The sequence below is a fragment of the Lissotriton helveticus genome, chromosome 10, assembly GCF_964261635.1.
Source record: "Lissotriton helveticus chromosome 10, aLisHel1.1, whole genome shotgun sequence".
In the NCBI taxonomy this organism is placed as follows: Eukaryota; Metazoa; Chordata; class Amphibia; order Caudata; family Salamandridae; genus Lissotriton; species Lissotriton helveticus.
This window is the reverse complement of record NC_136071.1, coordinates 1032652390-1032667866: the sequence shown is the minus strand read 5'-3', so window position 1 is coordinate 1032667866 and position 15477 is coordinate 1032652390. Positions and strand designations below refer to the sequence as shown.

Below are 15477 nucleotides of genomic sequence, written 5' to 3'. Positions count from 1 at the left end.
TTCAAATGTAACACATATAGGCCACAGGTATGTTTTCATGTGGGAGTGTGGAAGGGGAATTATTTGGAAAATGTTGAGAAAAATGTTCATCCGCATGCACAATCAGGATGGATCAAAATACCTCAAAAGTTATTGCCTCTTTGCAAGAACGCTCCCCATGCATCTCTGTGAATGCAATTAACTCAACATATCTTGATTATGTACATGCAACACAGGAACCTGAAAAATTATTAGCCATTTATTCACAACATTCAGGTAATTCATCAGGCATTGAGTTGGTTGATTCATTGAGTTGCTATGAAACTGTATCCCAAATATGACAAATCTTTACAGACTCATAGAGTAACCATTTCAAGGCAGAGGTCTCAACCAGCTATCAGCACAGTTCAAGTGAATCTGAACACAGAGGCCTAGTCCATGTCTCATAGAAGGTGTCTGGTACAAGCCACTGCAATTATGTAGCCTACGTATGTCTAGCTCATTTTACATCACAGGTCTTGCCTAGTTTCAAGAGACGATCTAGTGCAAGTCATTGTAGAGGTCTTCGATGGGTCACCATAGAAATCCAGAAAACTCGCACCAGATGTTTATTCCAAGCCACAACAGAGGGGGTAGTCCAGTTCAGATAAAAAGTCTGGTAGTGGTCATAGCAGAGGTGCAATGTGGGTCGCAGACATTTGAGCTCATAGCAGTAGTGTAGTCTGGACACAGCAGATCCTGTTCAGTTCACAGTAGCGTTGTTGTTCAGGTTGCAGTAAATTGCTTTGTGGAACACTGAGCCCACAATTAGCCTCCCATCATGGACACAGGCAACTGAGGATCCCTGCAGCGTGGAACCATTATCGAAATACACCTGAGTTAAAACAGGATTTTCTGAAAGAATATTCTGCAGACGAAGCACCTAAAAATAAGAAAATATTGAATTTAGCAGGATTTTAGCGCTGCATATGGCAAATGGTATTCCACATCAAGTATGATATTCCTCTTTCCATCATGCTGATATTTTAGTGTGTACAGCTTTAGTCAGTTGAAACCTTTTTGGGATAATTTTGAAGCTTACTGGGAAACCTTATAATTGCCTGGCTGATAGCCCTATATACCCTCAACATACATTGCCACAGCTGTGCAGGCAATTATAGTTATGTGCAAAAACAACAGTTGATGGACAGAATGCAGAACAATGTCATACATTCACCCCAGTACAGAGATCTGGGCCTAAATCCATCGTTTTTTTGCTCACCATGCCATTCCAGTTCGAACCCAGCCATATGCAAATCAGTCTTGACCCTGTGCCCCATGGGAACAGTCCAGCCCAAACTGCCAAGCCAGGTCCTCCGTGGACTCGAAACAAGCATCCAAGGACCAGTTTCGGGCTTTCAGCCCTCATCAGCCTGGATAGCTTGATTCCAGTGGCATGGAGAGCACGGGACTCACGTCTGAGCAGCATACTCGTCCCATTCGGGGTGACAAATGCAAAAACAACAGTTGATGGACAGAATGCAGAACAATGTCATACATTCACCCCAGTACAGAGATCTGGGCCTAAATCTATCGTTTTTTTGCTCACCATGCCATTCCAGTTTGAACCCAGCCATATGCAAATCAGTCTTGACCCTGTGCCCCATGAGAACAGTCCAGCCCGAACTGCCAAGCCAGGTCCTCCCTGGACTGGAAACAAGCATCCAAGGACCGGTTTCAGGCTTTTAGCCCTCATCAGCCTGGATAACTTGATTCCAGTGGCATGGAAAGCACGGGACTCACGTCTGAGCATATCGGTCCCACTCGGGGTGACAAATGCAAAAACAACAGTTGATGGACAAAATGCAGTATAATGTCATACATTCACCCCAGTACAGAGATCTGGGCCTAAATCCATCGTTATTTTGCTCACCATGCCATTCCAGTTTGAACCCAGCCATATGCCAATCAGTCTTGACCCTGTGACCCATGGGAACAGTCCAGCCCGAACTGCCAAGCCAGGTCCTCCCTGGACTGGAAATAAGCATCCAAGGACCAGTTTCGGGCTTTCAGCCCTCATCAGCCTGGATAGCTTGAATCCAGTGGCATGAAGAGCACGGGACTCACGTCTGAGCATACCAGTCCCACTCGGGATGACAAATGCAAAAACAACAGTTGATGGACAGACAATTATAGTTAGCCATATCTGATCTGAGGATGTAAAGCTGAGTGGTTGCAATTCTCCGCGCTAAAAGGCCACGAACTGCAATAATACAATTTTCCAAATAAACGTGATAAAGTGAACAAATGCTACAGTGAACAGTGCTACAGTGAACAAAATCTTGAAGGAGGGGGGGCAAGGTGCCCATGCCAAAGCCTGCAATGTTGGCCCTCGTATGCCATGCAGCTCCCAAAGCTGTGTTGAAGCTAAAGGAACCAAGGACAATGAAACCCACCTCAGTTTTTTATTTTATTATGTATTTATTGGGAATTATGCATATTTATCTTACAGCAATGTGGATGGTTTGAGAATCCTGCCCTCCTTTGGTAATATGTGATAGATCTATTCTAATTTATCCACTTTAATCAATTAATAATATGTTATGTTACCATATTGTCTCTCATTACAAGTTAAGTTATTTCCGACAGGAATGTTAACTGCAGGTGAAATAATGCAATTCACAATTACAAGTGTGCCAGGCCTTGAAATTATCAGGACAAAAATCTCCGGGCCATCATGCATTCATACAAAGGACACAGACACATATTTGGGGTAAATAGAACTGGCCCAGGGCATGCCGGCCCCTTTTATTGGCAGGTTCACCTGACTGGTGACACCTGTGATGGATGGGTATGGGTTGGGTGTAGAGGTCAGCCCTTGGGGAGTGGCTGGTTAAAAAGGGTATATGCCATAACATAAGACCATGTCCAGCAGATCACTAAATTCCTCCCAAACTTTATTGAAAATTTAAAAAAAAATAAAGTCCAACCTATGGGAAAGAACAAACAACAAAACAAAACATCACTTAGTCTCTTCATGCAGTCTGCATGGGCACTGTTGCTCTGTCCTGCCTGGTCTCGAGGTGCTGGTGTTTATTTACAAGTTCACTGGGATAGTGCATCAGGAGCAGTGTTGCAGTCCACTGCAGAGTTATCTTTGAAAAAGCCCTGTCTCCATGGATGGCTAACCTGCAAATATAGAGGACGACAGTGCGGTGGTTGAGATTCTTCCTCAACGGCCGTGGTGCTTCTTGGTACCCCATGGTGGATGAGTTTCAGACTTCCCTTTTGTGCCAGCACTCCTCTCTCACAGGACTTTCCTTGAGGCCTTTTCTGCAGGGCTGCCACCAGACTGTGTGGACTGTGCGGTTCGTCTCCTAGGCTGCACAAAGAGATCACTGAGGCACTGCCAACAGGACCACATTCAAGTCGCTCATGTAGCCACAAAGGGTGGTTGTTTCAGGGTCCGTATGCTCTGGCCATCAGGACTCTGATGCAGTGCCTTCATCAGATAGTCTTAGGGTGACCAGTCTCTGTCTGCGAATTCAGTGCTTCCTGGTGCCTATTGTGGATCTGCTGTAGATGCATCTCTTGTGTTGGGATTCCCCTCTCACCAGAATTCCCCTGAGGCCTTGCCCCTGGTTTGCCACTGGCCTGTGTGGATTGTTCAGAGCCTCTTATAGACCCCACGACCAAGGTCACCGAGGAAGTCTGAACAGGACCACAACAATATCTCTCTTGCAACCCTAAAGGTGGATGGTACAAACAGTTGAGAATGCTCTCTTCCTCAGGCTTCAGGTTCACTGGCTAGGTTCTAGGTGGCCAGAAAGTTCTAGGTGGCCAGCCTCCCATAACACCAGGGACACCTTGTTACTCGCTAGGTGTTTCTCAGACATAGTGCTTCACGCTGGATAGGCAGTGCTACTTAGGTGGTTCTAGTGATGCACTTGACAGCGATGACAATTACTGATAGCTGTCAGTAATCTTCTGTGTGACAAGTCTGTCACACTATTTGAAGACTTTTCTTTTATGTTCTACTTTGCTATGTGGTACTGTGGCCTCATGCCCCACTCTTCTGCTCATTGCAATAAAGTGTGATGTGGCATCATGCCAATTTTCTTCTCCTCTTTCCTCTTCTTCGTGACTTGACATTATGACTTCTTGCCACACTCTTCTTCCTTTTGCTTTTCCACAATTTGGCATCTTGCCACACTTTTCTCACTTTTGACCAGGCCTCTAAATAATAGTGCACTCCAATGGACCTCTCTGGTCACATCCTTCTCCTAGGACTGATTCTCTTCTCCTCTATATCCTGACCGGGCCTCTTACTGTGACCTTCTCTTCACAGGGAACTCCCTGGTTTCTTCCTGTACTCTCTGTAGGATCTGACTCTTTTCGTGTTGGTAGGACATGTCTCCTCTCTACGTGGACTTCTCACAGGTCTTCTTTTTCCTCATGGACCTCGCACAAGTCCTGTCCCTTTACTCATGGATCTTCTTGGTGCTCCACTCCCTGGCTCGAGCGTCACCTATCTTCCTTTGCCTCTTCTTTGCACAAGGATGGACAGCTTGCACCTTATGGCTACGCCATTGTGGCACTTGGTCCTGCCCAAGTGCGGGTGTGCTATGGCAAGGTGAGTCACTCAGTGTCACACATTCGGTGGGCCAATGGTGGCCATTCTGTGCTGGAGTGTCTGACTGGTGGGGCCTCTGCTTCTTACTATCAGAGGTCCCTTTCTCTCCAGGGCTCCTCCCCTGCTGTAAGCTTTCCCAGTGTGGTCCTCTATGCCCCTCTGACCACGTGCTTTCAGTCTTCCTCCATAGGTGCCCTCTGCTGCTCGGTTGACTTGCCTGGTGCTCTCGCTTCGGAAGCTTCTTCATGAGCCTCTTCTCTTAGGCCAACGTACACTCAGTCTTCTCATGGTACACAGCACACAGGTAGTACTCACAGGCTGATGAGCAGTGCCTTGCATGGGTTAACACCCACCTCTGCTGCTCTACTTCATTTCTTTTTTGTGGGAGCTGTCTTTGGTTTCAGTCAGTTCGCTTTAACTGTCCTCTTGGCAGCTTTTTATTTTTTGTCTTTTTTTTTGTTAACAGAGTTTTATATAGCACAGGTTTGTCCCGAAGGGATCGGGTATCAGAGCGCTTTACACAAGTACCAGTTTAGTTACCTGAGGACGTATTCATTTTTTTGTTAGGCATTGGGAGATTAAGTGATTTGCCCAGATTCACAGAATGTTGCGCAACTGTGCTGAGACTCGAACCAGGCTCCCCAGATTTGAGATTGTCCGCCCTAGCCATTAGGCCAACTCCTCTGCCCAGATTTCTTGGCAGGGGCAGCTTTGGACTACTTGGGGTTCCCTGCTGGGGGGTACACAGTCTCTCTCTCTCTCTCCTCCACACTAACAGGCAGACAACAGGGGTTGTGTGGAGCAATTTTCTCCCACTGATTCTGTGCTGGAACAGTGTATTGGAACGCAAAAGGGCTCCCTTCATGTACTTTTTTTCCACCTCTCTATAGGAGTTCAGTGTCTCTCCCCTTCAAGGAACTTGGCAGCCCACCAGGGGCGTGAGGTACAGCCTTGGCCAGTCTCTTTCTGTAGTACAAATACTTGGTAGCAGTTCATGCCAGTTGATGCTCCCACCACATCAACTGAGGGCCACATCAGCTTTCTCAGCACCGCTTGCTGTTTCTCTGGCCAGTGTTTGCTTGAAACTGGTGCAACAACCACTTATGGCCACTAGGTGTGACTACAGCTTTACGGAGGTTCCAGGCCTCATCACTCCCTCCCTCTCTCTGATGGTACCTTCCTTGATGCTGTTTATTGTCTCTCTGCTAGTCTGCTGCCTCAATCATCTCCATCTGACCAGGTGCCCAATGTTGGGACAGGGATACACTAATGGAAGCGCTGCATGTACTTCTTCCCCACAGTGGCAGTCTAGGTAGCCTCTCTAATGCGGCGTGTGCTATTTTCTTCAGGTGCAGCATCTGTCTTAGCCTCCATGCCAACCAGACGGTGAGTGCAGCTAAATCACACAGGGGCGTTGCATAGGCAGACACACCACATTTAGTGCTGGCACAGGGTTTTCACATATACAGGAGCGACATAGGCGGTATGAGTGCTCATTCACTTCAGGGGCCGCTTACCGGTTATTTGTCCACATCTCTGGGTGCGGTGCTTCAAACTAACTGCTAGGTGGCTCTGTTGTTGCCCTCATACTGTAGGCAGACTGCAGCTCTCAACCTGCCAGGCGGCTGTCGGGGATCCCTTCACTGATTTTCCCACAGCAGCAGTTTCTGCAATCATGGGTCACGCAGTGGCTGGAGATTCAGAAGTAGGGCTCACTATGTAGGGTGGTACTAACTACAATGTTAACCTCTGTTGGGGCCCTGCAGTGTCTGGCTGGACACGTTCTAATGTTTGCCCAGTGCTAGCCCACACCTTACACCCACCCACCACAGGCTTCACCGGTCAGGTGACCCTGTTAATAAAAGGGGCAGGGTGCACGTGCCCTGGGCCAGTTCCAGTATACCAGTACCCATGTCTGTGTGGTAATTTATGCCAATATGTGGGCCTAGGGCCAACCAACGTTACAGTGGCAACGAGGGGGCTGTGCCAATGTGTGCAGCAGCCCATCAGATTGGAAAAAGGGGGAGAGTGTTGCCCGTGTCTAGGGCACCCCCTACGAGGAGGAATAATACCTCGTTATCTGTCATCATGTAAATGTAAATGATTTGGTTGTAAATAGTGCTATTATACCTGCTCCTCACCGTAGATGCCACAGGTGAAGAACAGCCGCAGCAAGACGAAGACACGGGCTTCGAAGTCCCTCTAGTCCTCCTCACTCTGCAAGGTCACCCAAGACCATAGATCACCGCCTCTTTGCCCAACTGAAGGAAAATAACTGTTTTGTCATCGTCATCCAGGTGCATCATCACCCAGGAGCATCGCACCACCAGAGTGGATCCCCACACTCCAGACAACCAGAGTTCGAGGCGAGCCACCCAGGAGCCTTCTCTGTGCCCAAGTCAACCTGAAGCCTGCAGAAGTAGAGCATAACCGACCATTGGAATATCCGCCCTTGGGGTTACCAAGACTTAGCCGTGGCCCTGTTGGGAGTTCCACAGCGACCCCTCAGCACGGCCTACACAAAGGCGCGCTAAGCCCAGGCGGTCACGTGGCAATCCTGGGGCAAGGGCCTCAATGGAGTTCCTATGAGAGGGGAATGTGAATGGGAGAGATGCGTCAGCAGCAGCTCCACAACAGGCATGGGAAGCATGGAGGTCAAAGTCAAAGACTGGTCACCCAAAGACCATCAGAGGAAGGCACAGAACCTGAGTCCTGACGTAGACACCACCATTTGCGGCTACATGAGTGACTTTGCTGTGAGTCCTGTTGGCAGTTCCACAGCGACCCCTTTGTGCGGCTTACACAAAGCCCGCCCAGTCCACACAGTCCCATGGCAGCCCGGCAGGAAGGCCCTCCAGGATGCTCCAGTGAGAGAGGAGTCCAAGTGAGAGAGGCAAGTCTGAAGTTGCTCAGCTTTCAGGAGCGAGGAAGACCATCAAGCACGACGCCTCCAGGGAAAGGCCTCCCACACCGAAATCATCTCCAACAACTGCAAGTTTGTCATCCACCGGAACCTGAGCGCCTGCAAGATCTCCAGAGTGAACTCCACTACCTCTCCAGATGCACCGATAATTGAACTTTGTAAATAGACTCCAACACCGCGAGACCAGGCCGTTCTGAAATACATCACCAAGGCGGACAAAATCATCCAGACCCTGAGGTCCAAAGCTCCAGCGCTGCCTGGCTGACAGCCTGAAGAGACTCATTTGGCGCTGTGTATTGTTTATTTGTTTTCTTACAGTTTGGACTTTTGTTTGTTTCTTTTCATTAAAGTTTGGGAGGGATGTAGTGTCTGGCTGGACACGTTCTAGTGTTTGCCTAGTGCTAACCCGCACCTTACACCCACCCACCACAGGCTTCACTGGTCAGGTGACTCTATTAATAAAAGGGGCCGGGCGCACATGCCCTGGGCCAGTTCCAGTATACCACTACCCGTGTCTGTGTGGTCAATTATTCCATATGTGGGCCTAGGGCCCTCCAACATTACAGGCCCCTCCTGCAGGCACTTCGGCCACTTCCCTGTGGGTGCAACGTTGTAGGCCTGCGGTGCTGCAGAGGCAGGGGACAGCATTCACCTGTAGGGGGGCGCCTCTGTCCTCCCCACATGGTAGGGATCAGATGTTGCTCCAGACTCAACATGACGGGACGGCTCCCGCTGGCCGGCAGCTCCTCCTTGAGCCTGCGAACTCATTTCCTCAGGCCCGGTAACCAGCACTAGTGCGGGATCAGTCTTGTCACTCATCTCTAGAACAGGTGCTCCTCTCCCCACATTACCAGGATACACGGCTGCAGGTGGGGTACTCAGCCAGCTCTCTCTCCTTGCTTCAGGGACACCCCTATTTGGTGTGCTGGAGCTGGCTCATGGCAGTCCACTGCTGCAGGGTCATTCCTTTACAGACACCTTCATTCTCACCCACCGGGTCTAGCATTGCCAGGTGTGCCTTCGGCACACGCTACACTTCCCCCTCATCAAAGTTCATGGCTGCTGCACCCTCACACACGGGGCTGACCTACTTGTTGCCATTGAAAGTGTAGGGCCCTAGGGCTTCATGCAGACATACAAAGTACATGGGCACATACTTGGGGTACCCAGAACTGGCAGAGGGCACGAGTGCCCGCTCCCTTTTATTGGCAGGGTCACCTGACTGGTGACACATGTGATGGATGTGTGTGGGGTGGGTGTAGAGGCCAGCCCTCGGGGAGTGGCCGGTTACATAGGGTATATGGTGGAACACTAGACTGTGTCTAGCAGATCACTACCTCCATGGTTTAGTCTATTGTCGCTATAGTCAATGAATAGATTCCTTATTCCGACCAATATCGTTGCTGACAGAAATCCTTCTGTAGGACAATAGCCCTATTTACAACCAAATCATTTACATTTAAAAGATGACAGATAACCAAGTATTGGACATTGTAACAGAACACAGTTGCTGGTAGTAAATCAGTGCAAACGGCTCCATGCAGTGTGCAAAGCCACGCAGCCATTCTAATTAATCTTGCTGCTGCTCTAGTAAATAATCTACCTGAGTGGCAACAAATCTACTCAAGAAGCAGCCCTCGGAACGTAACTGCCTGTGAATGCCTGCAACTTCCAGTGTTCGAAAATGGCACTATGGGACACCAAGGGGGATTTGGGGGCAGCCGAGCCGCGAGGTCTGCCCCCGGGCAGATTTGGGAGAGGGAAGGGGGGCGAAGTAGGGAGCGGCCATTTTGTCGCTCTTGGGCTGCCTGGGCATAGCCCATAAGCAGCCCAATTGTGAGGTAGGCAGCCCAAGGGGTATTTAGGTGCGCCCGCGTTTCACCAGCCACCATTTTAGGTACTGAGACCTGGTGGCTGGGAGCAGCAGTTCAGTTTTTGTCCCCGTCCACCCTCCCTGGGCTTTGGGTTTTTGTGGGAGGGTTTTTAGCCAAGTCTATTTTGTTAGGGAGCCTGTTTTTGGGACAGGTGCACAGGGGTTTTTTAATGTAGTTTGTCGCTTGGAATAGGTGCTGGCTGAGTTGTTTTTGATGTTGGCCAAGTTTGGCTGGAGTTCGGTTCTTTATCGTTATGTTTGGGGAGTTGGGGAACAGGAGCGGGGAAAGGGTAAACAGTTTGGGAGTTACATTAGAGGGTACTTAGTTACAGTTGCAAGAAGGCAGATAGGTCTGAAGGTCTTGGCAGGTTTTTGAGTTAGGATGTACGGGAGAAAATTGGATACTATTAGGATGAAATTGAATTGTATATTTGAATATTGCAGGGTGGGGGGATTTTATCATGTGGGGATCGTAGGGGTGGGGGGAGAAAAACCTAAGGGGTCAGGTAACTTGATGTTTAGAGAGATTTTAATTTTGTGAGGCGGTTGCCAGTTTTAATAAATGTGATGTGCACCTGTTTCAATAAAGCGGCCTTTTACACACACAAAATGGTAGTCGGTCTTGCTTGCCCCCCTTCTTCCCTCCCAAATCTTACTCGCATTTCTACAGCTTGCAGGAAAAAATCCTGCTATGCGCTGATTGTTGGAATTTGTCTGGAACTCCGCATTACAAGAGTAACGCAGAGTCCTCAATTCATGCCAGCTCCGGTTTCTGCACACCCCTACTGTTTATTGTCTCAGATACACGAGGACAAAGACTTTTTAATCAAATGTTAGCCACAGTAGTTCTTGTCAAAGATTACAAAGTCAGAATGTCTACCTAAACCCAGCCGCGATCCATGCAGGTAACAGCAGTGGGACAGGGTGGCCGTATAAAGGGGGATTTTCCCACGGCATCGTCCCTCGAAATTCCCCCTTACTCGGCCCCACCGCCCCACCCCCGTTACCTGCATGGACTGCGTCTACCTAAACTTGTGAACCTGACATCTGCGATGCAGGTTCGGTTTCAAATGTAATCTTATCTCCCTCTCCTACAAACTAAATCTGTGGATATGGTACTGGTGGATCATGAAAGGTTTGGACCTTTCATAAATTTGAGTCATAATTGCAAGTATTTCAATTTCAGCTGTTCTTACAAGGAGCAGTGGTCTTTCCATGAGACAAGAGAGGAAAGGAGAATTCAATTGCTGCAAAGCCCAGTAATAAGTTGCCATAGTTGTGTAAGAGTTAATAGCAGCTATCTAGGGAAAGACATTCTGAGGCAAGGGAAGCACTTCCATTACTGCACGCCTAAAAGAGGCACAATGTATCTTTATAAAAACCAGTGAAAAAGATATCTTATAAATCTCCGACCTGACAATAATACCTACTCGGTGTGTGACATATTTGAATCGGCCGGGTCTGCTGGTGACATGATGTCAGTCTTAGCCATTAGCCATTGGCAAAAAGAAGCAATGAGAGACTTACAAAGCATTTCTACAAAATGGAATAAAATAGACAGAAATCTGTTCATAAGATGGAAACACTGGGTCTAGTCAAAATGGAATGCATGTTTGGAGGAAAAGCATTGCATATGCTGGAAACACCTTTGTAGCGATCTAGGTACTTTGGTTAAAATACCAGAAGCACATTAAAGAAAATGTTATGGTCACTGCAAAAGGCAAACAGACTCATAAAAGTTCCTCCCTCATCTTGCATTCATTATGGGAGGGGAGATAATTGGAAAACGTTGACTGAGTTTGGTGACAAGTAGTGCAGGTATGCTTAGACCACTCACCTTCACTACCATTCTTTTTGTGAAGAGCAGAGGGGCAGGACACACTTTCAAGGCATTCTTTTAAACGTTTATTGATGTGGGCTCCATCTGGTGTTGAGTATGTATTGCGACCACAAGAGTCCCAGAGTTTATATGCACCAATAACAGTTGATATCGGTGTCCCGTTAAAGGAATTTGACTTGAGTGGGAGCAATGCTCTTGGAAGAGGTTGGAAAGACATGATTGAAGGAAGGGCAAGCCAAAGTAGTTGGATGAAATATGGCACTATTAGGCACTGACGGTGCCACTAAGGATAGAAAACCATTGTCAGGTACTGACAAAGAAAGTACGTGGCATACCTAGATGCAAACTGAGTGTCAGAAAGGAGACTCGGAAAGAGAGAAGCTGACCATGATACAGGGCTTTATGATGACACTCTAAATTGATGATTAAACACATTTTTGTGTAACAGGAAGGCTAAAGTGTTTACTGAAAACACTCAAAGGTTGATGGGAATGCTTGCAAATAGTCTAATCACCAACAATAGTTTGGGCTACCATTCCAACCCATTGTTGTTTGGCCCCTGTGTTACCCTATACAAATCAATACTGACCCTGGTCCTTGTGGGAACAGTCCATCCTGAACAGCCAAGTGGGGCCCCCTTCTAGAAGGGAACACAAGTAACCTCAGACTAATTTTGTTTTTATGTATTGATGAGTCAAATGGTAAATGAGATGACAATGAGATATGGGGTAAATATGGTCACTAATCTCTTTTATTTAATGTACATGCCCAGATAATAAATGAATGACTAGGGGATTTAAGTGTCAAATTCCAGGATTCTGCTGATTATGTCCAACTGGTATTACATCTCTTACAGGACCTTGGTAAGGGCGCACACACAGATGAGAAAGTACCAAAATATAATCTTGGATATATCTCAATCTGCTTAGATTTAAGGAAAGTCAGACTGAGCTTCTGGCTATCGGCTATTGTCACTTTCTAAAAAAACGGTCAATGTACATTTAAGGACTTTCAAGTGAGCTAATCATGGTTTGATTTTAATGAAAAAAAGTAGTAAATCTCGAATGTATTCTAGATTCACACTTATCAATGAATAGCCAAGTTAGCAACGCAATCACTGTCCTCAACAGTCATCTTAAATTATTGTAGATGTGTTGGTTTCTATTAGAGAAGAATGACAAAGCCATTATTGGTTTGAAATTGGGCTATGGGAATGCTGTATTCACTGATACCTCTCAAAGAAATTTAAGAAAAAGATTCTTGTCAGGTGGGTAGTTCAGCACTGTTTATATAGGTACCTCAGGCCAGTATTTCAGTAGACCTTGTGAACAGTTTTAATAGTTTTAATTGTAATCACTTTCTCTACTTAGAGCCAAAGGATGCCTTTCAGCCTGGTATGATGTGATACTTTTTCTTGATTTTAAGGCACATCTCGGTAGGCTGTAGAAAACACAGCATGTTTATGCAATGTTTGGGGGATTGAATAGATAATGAAGAAGAAGTCCAGAAGAGCCAATATTTATCCTCAACAGTATTTACTGTTTAGTTTGAAGTAGTGGGCTATCTCTCCAAAGCATGGGTGCTTGACTTCTAATGAATGTTAACTTGGTGTTGACTTGGGATATTAAAAAGAGATACGTTTAATACGTTGAAAAGGACTCCCACATTCCCAGCCCTGCCCTGAAGCAAATGTATGCATTCGACGTATGTTTACAGACATATATTTGATGAAAGCACCGAAGGAGTCAGTTTAAAATGTCTGCGAAACCAAGCATAAAGCAAGTTAGTGCAAGCAATCAGAAAGAAACTTAAGAAATGAAATTAGAGACCACTTTGCACATGGGAGACAGCATTGCCAATCCCTGTAGAATTGATGACATTACAATACTTTGTTCAATCACTCTGTTACTAACGCATGCTTTACTTATGGTGCATCATCAGGGAGGTGCATGGTTTCAATTGTTTGGGAATATAATTGAGATGGAAGTGAATGAAATGGAAAGAAATTTAAGTGATAGCTGCATAAACTATGCCCACGCACTCATGTGAAGTCATCCATAAACAGGAGAACACAATACTTCCTCTTAATTTACCATAACTTATATGGTATCTAAACTGTATACCAGAGAGAACACTTTTAAGATCCCACCAACAATACAAGAAATAAAATAGCATAACAAAATAGTAATTATATATAGAAGAAAGAGTTACACTGCTAGCCATTAGAGGTCAGCATAATATGTACAATTTGTACTACCCAGCGCTCTTTATGACAAAGGCCCGTTAGACTTTCAAATCAAGATCACCAAACACACACCGCTGAAAACACCCATTTCATTCCATACCACCATACAAGTAGTCCTAAATTACAGCGGTACTGGCTTCAGTGTTATAGAACACTTCAACTTCCTCTCTATGTTGAGGAGGCCCTTGCACCCATCAAACCCAGCAAGCATAGTAGATCAAACAAGCTAGCCAGCTGGAACATAACATCATTCAATCACAAGACATCACCGTCATGTCCTACTCCATTGACACCTAACTCATCCTCTTCCTAACAGACAAGACATTCACCATCAGAACCAACTTAACCAACTGCATGACCACGGTAGAAGGCTAGATGTGAATCAGCTGCCTGAAGCGCAACTCCAGCAAGATGGAAGTACAGGTCCTCGGTAACAAGACATCCCCATGTGGATCTGGCTGGTGGCTTTCGGAGTTAGGGCCAACACACACCCACAGACCACGCTAGAAATCTAGGGATCATCCTAGAACGACAAGCTCAACATGATGGCTCAAGTCAATGCAGTGTGCATTTCCTGCATCCACATCCTGTGCTTAGTGCGAAAGATCTTCATATGGTTGCCTCAGAGCACCAGATGGACTGTCGCTGAAGCACTCATCACCAGCAGGCTGTTAAAACTCTCTAAGGTGGAATCTCCAAACAATGCCAACACTGACTCCAGACCATCCAGAACACTGCTGCAAGACTCTTACTTCACATCCCATGCCGCACCCACATTACACTGCACCTTAGGACACTACACTGGCTACCCATTCACAACTGCACCATTTCAAACTTCTCACGCACACATACAAAGCCATTCACACCACAGGACCAGAATACCTGAGCAGCTACATACACTTTTACCAACCCACTAGACACCTTCGCTCTGCCTCACTCTCACTAGCACACACTCCCTGCATCCTCAAAAGCAAAACTGGAGGTTGTTCATTCTCCTACATCGCACCCAAGACAGGGATTGACCTACCGCTACAAATCGGAGCCTCCTCCTCACTTGTTGAGGTTAACAAGAAGCTGAAGATCTGGCTCTTCGTATAAGCAACTTGGAGACCACACACCTAAATACTTGCCCAATCACCTGTACACCCTCCTACGTGATTGGTGCACTATACAAATCATAAGGTATCATAACATAGCATACCATATCTTAACATATAATGTACATTAACGTGACAGTTTTCAGTTCACAACAACATGTTACATATGACAAATAACAACAAAAACAATTATAATATTTATAAATAGTTTACAAACTAACCACGGATCCAGGAGGATTTTTGGGGTCATAATGAAGGACTCTCGATAGATCAATATGACATGCCATCCAAACATCTCCTGTTTTTGGATCAAGGCATAAATTATCTAGTAATTTGTCAATTTGCAACTCCTTATAAAAGAAAAAAAGAACTACAATTATTCAAACAAGCAAAAAACATTTGCACAGATTATTTTTGATGCAATTACCAGACATTGTTCTACCTTCTTCTGATGCTGTTTTTGCCATTTGCAATAGAAATATTGGACTAGGTGAACATACTTTCTGGTCACTGATATTGGTCACACTTTGTAAGCAGTATTTTTGCAGTTAGAAAGTTTATTTGAGAACCACCCTTAGTATGTATAGGTCAGTACATACAAAAAAGATTTGGAGACGACACAGACTGGCCTACCTAATTAATAAACAGGAGGTAGCTTGCAAATTGCAAATCACTTCAATTGGAGGCAGAACAGGGATGGTGGCCTGCTGGAGTCAACAGACCACCATTTCTGTGACAGCCTCCCAATAAAAGAAACTTTTATTTTAAATGCAGGACGTTTTTTTTTTGGTTATATGTCGTTACCACGAATTCCGTTGCAACGCATGCCTTTTCCACGCATGCGTTACCACGGAATTCGTTTTCCCCTCATCTTCTTTGCCACGTCGTTCTTACGTCATAAAGAGGAA

The 15477-nt window shown here is 46.1% G+C and overlaps 1 protein-coding gene across 1 annotated transcript in view; it reads right to left on the bottom strand.

The window, feature by feature from the left end:
• Positions 1–225: 225 nt before the first annotated feature.
• The window catches only part of LOC144784164 (serum paraoxonase/arylesterase 2-like), a 106175-nt gene continuing 90923 nt past the window's right edge, over positions 226–15477 (bottom strand). Inside the window, exons 7-8 of the mRNA XM_078662837.1 lie at positions 14791–14919; positions 226–901 (exon numbers count right to left, since the gene is read on the bottom strand). Coding sequence (XP_078518963.1) covers positions 722–901; positions 14791–14919 — 309 coding nt within the window. The 3' untranslated portion in view covers positions 226–721. The remainder of the gene's footprint in view (positions 902–14790; positions 14920–15477) is intronic.